This window comes from Pleurodeles waltl, chromosome 1_2 (genome assembly GCF_031143425.1).
Source record: "Pleurodeles waltl isolate 20211129_DDA chromosome 1_2, aPleWal1.hap1.20221129, whole genome shotgun sequence".
NCBI lineage: Eukaryota > Metazoa > Chordata > Amphibia > Caudata > Salamandridae > Pleurodeles > Pleurodeles waltl.
Window position 1 is genome coordinate 292,760,576 of NC_090437.1, and position 12,529 is coordinate 292,773,104.

The 12,529-nt window shown below is 45.6% G+C and overlaps 1 protein-coding gene across 1 annotated transcript in view; it reads right to left on the reverse strand.

The window, feature by feature from the left end:
• TSPAN5 (tetraspanin 5) overlaps positions 1-12,529 on the reverse strand; it is a 295,959-nt gene that overhangs the window by 42,071 nt on the left and 241,359 nt on the right. The window contains exon 4 of the mRNA XM_069238298.1: positions 1,517-1,687. Within this exon, the coding sequence (XP_069094399.1) occupies positions 1,517-1,687 (171 nt within the window). The remainder of the gene's footprint in view (positions 1-1,516; positions 1,688-12,529) is intronic.

Consider the following 12,529-nt stretch of genomic DNA (forward strand, 5'->3'; position numbering starts at 1 on the left):
AATACTGAAATGTCTTCTTGGCTCAAATTTCCATACGTCTAACCAAATTCGAGTGAGAGGGTATTTATACTGAGTAAGTAAGTTTTGGGTGATGTAGATGATTTTTTTTCTTTACGCTTAAGGAGTGTTTGTGATCCTAGTATAGTTTCAGGTCACTTTTAATTGGTACTACAATCCTTAGTATTATCCTCAAGGTAATTTAGGTAACTCTACAAAAAGGGCAATGTTATATGGCACATGTCCTTAGAGATGATGTATGGATTGTGATTATTGAAATCTACAGTGAAAAGTGTCAATGCATTGCATCTTTTGTGACTGATGTAAATTGTATTAGATCATTATAAAAAAAGGTGCATTATGGCTAACCTTGATGTTATTCATTGTATTAAAAAAGTTACCAATTTCGCATTTCTATTTGTGAAGCTAGCTTATTTTGACACGTTTGCAATGAAGGAGTACTCATCCTTTAAATTCAAAGTAGGAAGAAAAAGTGAGATGGATTAAATTGATTACTAGCCACGCAATTTTGCATAATGACTGAACCAATGGATTCATAAAGCAAGCTGTATTGAAATATGATGCAACATAATCAGAAAAGATCAACTTTTCAAGCAGATCTGAACAAACTATCTTTGTTCATGTGACTGAACAAAATGTAGAATAATGATTAATTCATTCAGGCTGAAGTAGAGAACCATTTGATTGTGGTGGAACAATGTGTTATACCCCCTACAACTTCAGCAGCCCTAGTTTCTCCCTCTCTGTGTTTTTAATATCCACACCATTTAACTTCTAGATATTAGTCAAATAAAAGTTAATTACACTTTGTAGATTATAAGAATAATGGGCCCTTTTGCTCCTTGCACATAAACCTTTAATGGGTCCTACTTTGGCCTGGTTTCCTTGAAAACTAATCTATTCCATGTTCATTTTCAATAAAGAAAGTTTTCAAAAGTTGGCTTTTCCATCCAGCTACTGTGGTCGAAAAGATTTCATAAACAGGCTAAATGCATGCTATTTTTAAAGTATTTACATGTATCTGTTTGGTGACATTACGTTACGCCATTTCTTACTTTAGAATATACTGTATTCACACTTGTGCCCATGCTACAAAAAGTAGCAGTGTAGTCCACCCCCCTTCATTGTATTAACTGGCAGTTTTGATCTTATTTACAAATGGCAAATATGAATGTAGTAAAAAACATAACAAGCACTAACAGCTCAAAGATGCCCTGTGGCATGAAAGACCTAAATGAAGCAGTGAAACATTGTTGGGATTGTCTTAAACAATTTTTAGTGACAACAACATATTGCTCCAAAAGATGTGCGGACATCGCAAATCTAGTACATAAAGCAATTTAAATAGCTGGCGAGCAAAAGCAGCAGTCATCACGGGTACCAGGCTTTTCCTCTGGATACATCTTCTGCCAGCATCAGCTCAGAATGTAGGTTAAGATGCATGAAAAAGTGGTGTGTGGGAATTACAGATCAGAAGGAAACGAAGAACAGTACTTACATATTCCTGCGTGAAGTCTATGAGGTTTTGTAAATCAATGTCATCTCGATAAGCCCGGATGTTGCTGTTGATAAAGGACTGCAGCTGATCTTTGATCCAGTCTTTGAAGACGAAGGCTAGAACCCCCGCTGTAAGCTCCAGGAAAAAAATAATCCCTAGAAAAACTGAAAACTGAAAGGAAAGCAAGATGGCATGACAATGGTTAGTTTTAGGAGCAACGCTTAACAAGCACTGACTAATTTTACAGCACCAGTAATCGGCAAACAACAAGTACTACAAGGGCATCTCAGAACAAGCTTCCATTGTGTGCGAGTACACACACACACACACACAACAGGTTATAGGGTAGACAATGGCAAAACAAGATATATACAAAGAGTATAGAAGAACAAGTTACCTACATCCAGTAATGCCTTATCTGGTAGAGACTATATCCAGCTGCAGATTTCTTACCTTAGAATTATCCCAGGTGTCAGACTTGATCCGCAAGATTTTTTGTGAGCAGTACCCCTGGGCATTGGTAGGTGGCATCGTTCACCTTTGCCTAAATTGGCAGCATCGGCCGCACCAGATATGATGTCCCTGGCACCTACATAGGTGTCATCCAAGCCCGCTTACATCAGTTTCTTTTCACGACTGTCCATGCCAGAAGCACGGAGCCATGGAGAACACTGACCACTGGTGTGGGAAACTAGGGCTCTGAAAGGGATATAGCCCTGAACTTACAAATCTGTTTGCACTGCGGAGAGGATGGGTGGGCTGGTAAGGAATCTGCAGCTAGATACAGTCTCTACCAAAGAAGGAGTTAAGGTAAGTAACTTATTCATCTGATAGAGACTCCTAGCTGCAGATTCCCTACCTTAGAATAGATCTTGAAGCAATATCATTCCCGGAGGTGGGTCTGCAGACCAATTTCAGACCAGAAAGTCCTGCAGGACCGAACGGGCAAAATGCCCATCACGGTGGACCTGACTGTTGAGGCAGTAATGTTTGGTAAACGTGTGCAGAGAGGCCCAGGTTGCTGCTGACAGATATTCAGGATCAGAACTCCATCTGCTAGCGCAGTGGTCGCAGCTTTGGCTCTGGTGAAATGAGCGTGACAACCCTCAGGGGGTTGCTTCTTGGCCAATGTGCAGAGGATTTTAATGCAGAGCGTGGCCCATCTGGAGATGGTCCTTTTCTACACAGCATGACCCTTTTTAGATTTGACATACCCCACGAAGAGGTGATCGTCCACCCGGAACTCTGGTGTGTGGTCAAGGTAGAACAATAATGTTTGTTAGGCGTCCAGTCAATGGAGACGCTCCTCATACTTGGAAGGGTGAGGTGGAGCACAGAATGTATGTACGGTGATGGACTGATCTACATAAAATGGCATGACCACTTTTGGAAGAAAGGAGGCCTGCGTGCGTAGCATCACTGTGTCACGATGGATGGATTAATAGGGCGACTTTGATGACAACGCTTGCAGCTCACTAGCTTGTCGAGCAGCTGTTATAGACACGAGGAAAGCCTTTTAGCTGGTAAACAACCACAGAGGACAGTAGTGAAATGGGTCATAAGAAGTGCACATTAATTATGTAAGAACCAGATACAAGTTTCACTAAGGCATAATGAAAGGAGAAAGTAGGAAAAGATTAACCAAACTTTTTAAGAATCTATGCACAAAAGTGATTTGCAAAGAGAGGCTTGATCAGGCAATCTGAGGAAAGCAGAAATGTAGCCCATGAGAATGCCCGGAGCAGATTACTGCTGGGCAAGAGACAGAATAAAGAACCTGTGAAAGAGGGACATAAAGGGGGTTAGCCTTTCTGTTGGAACATCATGCCACACATTTCTTCCAATGCCAGGCGTATAGTGTCTTAGTGGACAAAGGCCTGGCTGCCAAAATAGCATCTCAGACTCCAGGAGGAAGGTCGAAAGGGGTCAACTGCTGTCGCTCAAACTCTACGCAAGAAGGCAGAGACTAGAGAGGTTCAGGAAGAGAACCCTCCCCTGCTACTGTGACAGAAGATCCTCGAAAAGGGGCAGACTGATGGGAGAATCGATTACCATGCTCGGGATACCAGACTCTTCATGCCAAGTCTGGAAACAAGAATAACTTGGTGCTGGTTGTTCTTGATCTTCTTGAGAACTCTGGGCAGAAATGGTATGGATGAAAAGGCATACAGGAGGCCTGAGCTACACTCGAGACAAAAAGCATCTCTGAGCACGAGCTGCTTTGAAAACTCCAGCACACAAAACTGTTAACATTGCTATTTTCCAGCAGTGTTGAACAGATCTAACCAAGGCTATCTCCACTGCTGAAACAGGCCTTCCACCACCCCCGATGGAGACACCATTCATGATCCACTTGGCATCTTCGACCGAGTGGGTCTGCCCTGGTGTTCAGAGAACTTGCCAAGAGTTGAGCCACTAGGGAAATGCCCTGATGTTCCAGCCATGTCCAAAGAGTCCATGACCCCATGGTGGTGTTGTCCGTGAACACCTGAACAAACCTTGTCTTGATGGAAGTTAGAAAGGCTTCCCATGTCAGTCATATCGTTCTGAGCTCCAGCAAGCTGATGTGGAGTCTGGATTCCACCAGAGACCAGAATCATTTGATCTCCACCTGTCCCAGATGGCCGCCCCATCCTAGGAGTCATGCATCTGTCACTACTTTGAGATCTGGTTGGGGAAGAGAGAGGGGTCCCACTGTAGAGCCTGCATATGCCAACATGAATGTCACCAGCAGGATACAGGAGGCCATGAATCCCAACAGCCTCAGAATTCATCTAACTGAAATCCAGGATAGAGGCTGAAACATCCGTATCATAGCTCGAATATCCTGGACTTGCTGCTTGGGAGGATAAGCCCAAAATTGCACCATGTTCAGAAAGGATATGATTAAAGGGAGTGTCCGGGGGGGGGGGGGGGGGGGGCCGGTAGGTGCGACTCTGGCACATTTATGGTCAAACCCAGCGAGTGAAGGAGGTTTGCCACAGTCTGGAGGTGGGAGACAGCCTGAGGCGAGCATGTCTACAACAGCCAGTTGTCAAGATGGGGGTGGAGGTGAGAATGACACCCCTGATCTCCCTAGATGAGCTGCAACTACCACCATCACCTTGGTGAACACCAGAGGGGCACTGGTCAGGCCAAAAGGAAGTACGGCAAACTTGAAATGCTCATGGCCTACCGTGAACCACAGGCAACGCCTGTGGGCATGCAGAACAGGAATATGAAAATATGCATCCTGCAAGTCCAACGCCACCATCCAGTTTCCTGGATCCAGGCAGACAGAACCTGAACCAATGTGATCATTTTTAATATCTCCTTCTCAAGGAAGGAGTTGAGGGGCAAGGGTCTAGGACAGGACAAAGTCCCCTGTCCTTCGGCACCAGAAAACTGCAGGAATAAAAACCACCACCTACTTCTGGTGTCGGGACCCTCTCTATGGCTCCCTTGGCCAAGAAAAGGCCGCAACGTCCCTGCAGAGAAGAGAAAGATGATCCTCCATCAGATGGTCTAGAGCTGCTAGAATGGGGGGAGGTATAGTAAGGAACTACCTGCATAACCAACATGTCCAATGTTATGGACTGTCAGTGGGACAGGTGACGACAGATCCTGCCATAAAATAGTTGCTTTTGATGCTATGGGACAGATTAGGAGTGTTTGGATGCTGCAGCTGTGGGAGGGGCAGTAGAATGACCGGACCTCAGGTTGTCTGATCCACGTGGTTTGTGGATACCGCGCACTTGGCCGTGCAGGGACTGGGAAGCACGTGTGAACTGTTGTTGGGCAGGATCTGGCATGCCTGGTAGCCCCTCCCATACCGATGAAAGGGGCAAAAAGCAGACTGGGATGGAAGATAACCCCTACGATTGGGCCTTAGCTTGACTGTCCTGAAGTTTCTCCAGGATAGAGTCCGCTTTGTCTCCAAAAACACGGAAGCCATTAAAGAGCGTGTCCATCAAAGACGACGTGACATCCCCCGAAAAGCCAGTAGTACGTAGCGAGGCGTGGCGCCTTAGGACTACCATTGATGAAACCGCTCTGCCTAGAAAGTCGAGTCCACATCAAATTGAGAATTTTGTTGCATCTCTCCCATCTGCTACAGCTTGGAGGGGCACGGCCCAGGCCTCTTCTGGGACTGTAGGCAGCACTTGCACAACTGCATCCCACAGAATGTGGAAGTTGTGGCCCAAAAGGGTTGAGGTGTTCACAGACAGCAATGCTAGGCTGGCGGAAGAAAACAACTTCTTCCCAAGTGTCTCCAAGCCTCTCGAATTTCCTATCTGGAGACGCAGTAGGGAATGTGCCAGGGCTGACATGGGAGGTGGAAGCCTGGACCACCAAACTCTCAGGGGTGGGATGTTTTGTGAGGAAACTTGGGCCCCCTGGAGCAGGGAGGTGGCGACTGGAAATTTTCCTGTACACAGGAGCCTGTGTGTTGGGTTTAGACCAGGTACCCAAAAGGACATCAGTGAGGGCTTCATTCAAAGGGAGAAGTGGTTCAGACGGGAAGACTTCTGGCTGAAGCATCTCTGTCAAGAAATTATTCTTGACCACCACCAAGGGCTACTGAAGGTCGAGGACCTCCGCAGCCCTCTGCACAACCATCGCAAGAGATGCTCCCTCCTCTCTAGCCATAGTAGGGGGAGAAAGCATGCCAGCATCTGGACAAGTATCCAGACCACTTGCCTCACCCAGTTCCTCACACCAGTCCATGTCTTAGTCATAATGCTGGACTTCTAAAGAGTCCATAACCCCTCCCATTCCTCCACGAGACCAAGCCCATAGGGCTCAGGAACTAATCTGGGAGGCAAGGCTCTCGATAGCGCTGAATACGGCATTGATAGACACCACTCCGGCGCCATATGGGGGGGGTAAAAATGAGGGTGGCACTGCCTGTGGGTGCCGGCAGTGACAGGGCGTCAGCATGAGGACCAGCGCTGAAGAAGGTGGCGGTGGCATGACCAGCATCAGTCAAAATTCAGAAGTAAATCCTTGGGGACCCACTGGCGCCAGGGCTGGAGCAGAGACAGCAGGGGCCCCTGCAGACCCCATTGGACCCGAAGGCACACCAGAGCGGTCGGACAGCGCAAATATGGCGCACATGGCATCATGAAATTCTTTTGTTGGGTCGGGGTTTGCTCCAGTTCCCGGAAACTCAGGGATGCGTAGAGTCGGCACAGGCTCTACCAGGGAGTGAGGCCTAGAATGTGGACGCTTCTGCGTCTCGTAGGCCAGCAGGCACGTAGAAGTCGAAGCACACTTCGACGACTTCTTTTTGTATTTCCACTTACCTGAGTGTCCTGAAGATTTTGAATGGGACGGCGACCTCAGACTTCACAACCACTCCCGGGACCTTCCTCTTGACCGGGACCTCAACCAACAGGCAACATAAGCTTCAGCAAGTACTCCCTCAGAGCCTTTGGTTTCACTGTGTGGCAGTCTGAGCACGGACTTTAGGTCATGATCACGCTGGATGCCCTACAGGCAAACAAGGTGCTGGTCCGTCACCAACATCGGCCAATGACAGGCACCGCAGGGCTTGAAGCCGGCCTACCTAGATGACATCCTGCCAACTAGCTTTGACGAAACATCTAAAAAAAACTCACTGAAAAAGGACTGAAGGGTTAGCTCTTCCCAGATCGGCGCTATTCAGTGAGGAAAGAAAAGAATGGACGTTGGCGTGCCTGGGTGGCACCTATAATGGTGGCACATACACAATAGCCAAAGCCGACAACGCATGCGGGTCTGAACGACGCCACCTACCGGCGCACAGGGGTACTGCTCATGAAAAACCTTCTGGATCCAGGCTTACGCCTGAGATAATTCTAAGGTAAGGAATCTGCAGTTACAAGTCTCTCTCAGATACAGTCTGTACATTATCAGTACAAGAATTCCTACACACCTCAAAAATTAACAGAAAAATGAGTACTAGTGCAGTTGTGGGAGGTTTCTCCAGGGAGGTACACCCACACCACAGCTGCAGCGATTCCATGAGTTAATGTTGGCCTGCGGTGGGGTTGCAAGAGAGACAGCCCCCCAGTCAAGGGCTGCAAAGAGCTGTGTGTTGGCAGTGGCTCAGAATGTGGCATAGGCCCCGGTGGGAAGTCAGTGCTAGGGAGCAGATGGGGAAGGTGGCAGACAACAGAGAAAGAGATAAAGTCTGAAAGGTGTATATAGAGATATGGTGGGGTGTCCAAGGATGACACTGCAATACTCTCCACTAGGAGGTGGGGGATTACTCGTTTCAAGAGGATATTGAGGAGCTGCTCCAATCACGCCCACAGCAGTCCAAGATTGTGTGCACTAGCTTAAAATAACTCACTGTGCCAGGCTGCATTACACAGTTGCAATGACGTCAATTGCAGGGCAATTACGCAGGAGGAGGTGTTTCGCAGGAGTGTTTCACAGGAGGGCCTGGAGGAAGGATAAAGCCCTTGGCTCGCCTCTGTACCCAACACTGCCTTTAAAGTCACTGCAGTATATTGAGCCATCTAATAATTGCTCTAATAAAGACCAAAATGTAAAACAAGTATTGGAAAAGACAACAGCTCTTGCCTTTGGGACTTATTGGCTTTACCAAAGCTCTTTGGAGATGCTGTTCAGCATCCTCAACAAATAAATTTAAAAAAAACGCATGATGACAGAGCTGCTTGTTGGCTGTCACATCGTTCTATAGGTGCAAATATGCATCCTCATGACAGAATGACAGGAGTTATTTTACTTTTTTTATCGACCGAGCTAAGGTAGCGGTCTCCTCTTAGATCAGTCAATAAAAAAAAATTAAGCATATGAATGCCCTTTCTTTGATGTGGGACTCCCAGCAGCAAATGGCAGCTTCCAGGCTTTTACAATATAATGCAAAAAATATGTCAGCGATCGAGGGTGGGAGAGCAATGGAAGTACGGATGGGGCAAAGCAGCTTGGCAGGCAGTCAAAATAAAAGTAAAGCCAGGTCGAGGAAGGAGGGCAAAAGCAGCACACTAGGTAAAGTTAGCAACATGAAGTGCAGGGGATAGAAAAGAAGCAGATAGAAGAGAGCAACACAGAGAGAATAATGGGGGGTGGGGGGGCAAGAGAGAGCAGGGCAGGAGGGTGAGAAAAACACTGACTCTCATGAAGTGTGAGAATTACCATAGAATTACAACGTAATATGTGAAAGTTTAACCTCAGGCAGACTTATAAACAAATGATCACAACTGCATGGAGAGCAAGCACTTTTTGTGGAAGTAGACAACTTCTGCCCAACCAAAATATGTATGCCTGAACCCCAAAACGTGGGTCCTCACATAATTGTCTGGCGACAGCTGCACTGTCAAACCAGACCATAAACAAGCATTGGCATAGCCATTGGGTCTCATTGGGAACTTATAAGTGTTTAACCATAGAGCACATCATCCCGGGTGCTGTGCTGCCAGGGATTGAAGATTTTTACAATTGTTACACACAACCCTAAAAAAAATTCAATTGTCTTGGATAGAGGATGTGGCATAACATTTAGAGCTGCCGACTTTGGAACTGAGAAGCCTGGTTCAAGTCTTGGCATCAGCTCTCCCCGTGCGTAAAAAAAAAAAAAAACCTAGACAACTTAAGTTTAAATCCAAGGAGCAGTTAACTGAAAATGTACAATACTATGAAACATGAAGCATGAAGCATGTCGCCAAGCCACGTGGGCTCCAAAGGTGTATCAGGTTGGCAAATGGCCTCAGCTAAACACGTGTCCCCAGATACAAACTTAGTACCCCGAAATGAACCATTGCGGAAACGGAGTAGACTATGAGCAGGAAACTAACAAAACAAGCACAGGCAAAAGAAAAAAGTAATGCATGGACACTAACATGTATGGGTAATCGTGCAATAATCCATGTATAAGGGTCAGTCTTCAGGGCAGGCATAAAACACCCAAAAAGCAGGACAAAAGTAAAGTATTTACAAAAAAAGATAAAGGAATTTTGAAAGGCAGCCCAAGGAACGAAGGACAGTGATGGGTGTGTGATAGGTGTGGTGAAAGCCCAGAGAAGTAGATTACGGCAAGTCGAGATATAGCAAGTGTGCTACCAAGGCTCAACCTAAAAAGCAGTGGGCTGGGACCTGGCGGCAGCACAGTAAAGGTGGCCACCGAATGAAGCCTGAAATACTAGTGACACCAACTTACTTATTGCAATGTAAAGTCAGCTAACTTGCAAGGAAGGCGAAGCATAATTTGCATGTACAATTAGTCTTTCTGCGGAAGGCACAAAGCCCAAGTCACTAAAATGAGCCGAGGTGGCTCCTATGCCCTAAATCGAGAAGATACCCTGCATTATCAAGCATTCGTTTGCCAATGTTGAAAACTCGTGCACTAATGGCGTCACATAAAACTAACATTCTAAAGGAAAATATTTCAAATAGTTTCTTTCTAAATATTCAGCAAGTAAAAAAAAAAAAAAAAATCAAGTGCAGATTGTTATTTGGCATTCAATTAAGAAATAATAATTTATGTTTTGTCCAAAGCAGTTAATATTGTGTAGCCGTTCATTTGTATTGGTGGAAGACAGACTACGAAAAATGGACGTCGACTAAAAGCAAGTGTGATCCTTTTCTTTTCTACCTACTGAAGAACACATTTAGCCTTAAATAGGATGTATGTGCATAAATCTCACACAGAAGAAAACGTGCATACATTAACTATGCTATGGCCTTCAGAAAACAGTTGCCCGCCGATACACGGCGCACGGCACAGGCCCTGCCCCTGGCAACAGCCTGCAAAAAACGGGCTAGGATTCAAATGGCATAACTGTGACATTCACACAGAACCGCTACTTACATAAATATCCACACTACAGTGAACAAATGTGAGGCTGGTGATTACTGTAATTTTGATAAATGGCAGCATAAGTGCTAATGGCCCGCCTGCATTACTAGGGGAGGCGCCAGCCAACGTGACTGTGGTTCAAAAACGGAATGATCTTAAAACGCATTTCTATGCACAGCATAGGCGGGTAACATGTTTATTTTTGGCTTCCTGTTGAGTTAAAACATGCCAAGCTTTTAGCAACAAGCAATGGACACACCCTCTGTAATGTGGGATCTTCGTTTATTCACTTGTTCGCGTTTTTCTTTGCACTTTTCTTCTGAAGTTGCTTTTAGTTTCAAGCTCATGCACAGGCAATAAAAAGAGTAGAAAAAAGAACGGTCCAAAATGGAATGGCATGGTGAGCAAAAAAACTGATGGATTAAACCCAGATCTGTGACTGGGGGTGAATGTTCGATTTTTTCTGCATTCCGTCCATCAATTGTTCTTTTTGCGTTTGTCGCCCCAAGTGGGAAGGGTATGCCCAGACGTGGGTCCCATGCTCATTATGCCACCAGATTCAAGCTAGCCTGGCTGAAGAGGGGTGAAACCCCGAAACCGGTCCCAGGATGCTTGTTTCTGGTCCAGGGAGCACCTGGTCTGGCAGTTCGGGCTGAACTGTTCCCATAGGGAATAGGGTCAAGACTGATTTGCATATGGCTGGGTCTAAACTGGAATGGCATGGTGAGCAAAAAAACGGATGGACTAAACCCAGATCTGTGACTAGGGGTGAATGTTTGAATTGTTCTGCATTCCGTCCATCAATTGTCCTTTTTGCATGAAAAGAGTAGAGCCTAACACTGTCCTCACGCACGAAATCTACAACACCCATTAATGTAATAACATACACACACTTCCATTAATCCGTTAGGGCCTCATCGGGAATAAGAAGCGCTATATAAATTAAATTCTAAAGCAATATAGTGCTATAAAGGAAGAAATGCTAGCGTGTGTGTATTTCAACAAGAAAGTGCAAATTCCAATAAAACGCTACCAAAAAATCACAATGTACGGACACTGAAGGAACATTCTTAACTGGATCTCCTTCAATTTATCCAAAAATTGGGTCTTTGGAAATTCCCTACTCTTTGCCACACGCCAGCAGAACTCCAGCCAAATTATTCCCTTTAATGAGGAAGAAGTTGTGAAAGTACAACCTGGGACTACATTCCCAGTGCAGACTTCCCCAACTGGCAGAGCAGATGGTACCTTGCCCACCGGATTTGAAGGATCGGAAACCCTAGATGTCCCAAATAAGTGGCTTGATCAATGAATGAATAATCTGCAGTCTCTCATGAAAAGGGAAGCATTCTGTCAAAGTAAACTTAAACCAACAGGTGACATTACCTTAGAAGCACAGACCACAAGAACAAACTTATTTCCACGCCCACCACAGAAAATCATGTACATCCAGCACGTGGGAATCCAGCAGAGCCCTGATGCTGGGGAGGCCTCTCCGGGGCCACTCAAAGGTGTTGGATGGCATCCAAAACAACTGATATACTTGCCAGTAAATCAAAGAAAAAAACCTGTTCTCCCCCACTCCCCCCCCCCCACACACACACACACATACACATACATTGAGGCAGACAAGAAGTCCAACATTTCTTTGGGTTATACAATGATTACCCCCCAGGGTTAGGAATGGAGTCACTGCAAACTGGCCCATCATCCAGGCACTAGCCTTGCAGAACCAGAATACCAATGGCCTTGGATACTGACGCTTGCTCTGCCACAGGGAATCTCGTCAATGTGCAATGTCCCAGACACTAAGACTGCACTGTGCCCTGGAAACGCCTTGATGAATTCTTACCAGGAGAAGACAATGGTAATCTGATGTCTAAGTATTACACAAAATAAATAAACAGCCATACACAAATTGAACAAACACCTGTAGAGGTGTATCAATGCACAAACACTGCTAAGTGTTAAACCAGAGGTTGTTACATGATGCTTTATATGTTCTTCTAAACACCTGCTGGTCTATTTTGAAGTCCAAACAGAGATCCAATCCAAATATTTCCTGTCAAAACAAAGAAATATCAAACAACCTGGCGAGATGGGTAGAAATCTCCAAACTATCAGTGATTCAGAGACTAATAAATACTGACTCAAGTATCATCATAGCAGGTCCCAGCAGTTTAGATCAACTTTTGGATATTTGATAGCAGCTGCAACTTGTTGCCTAA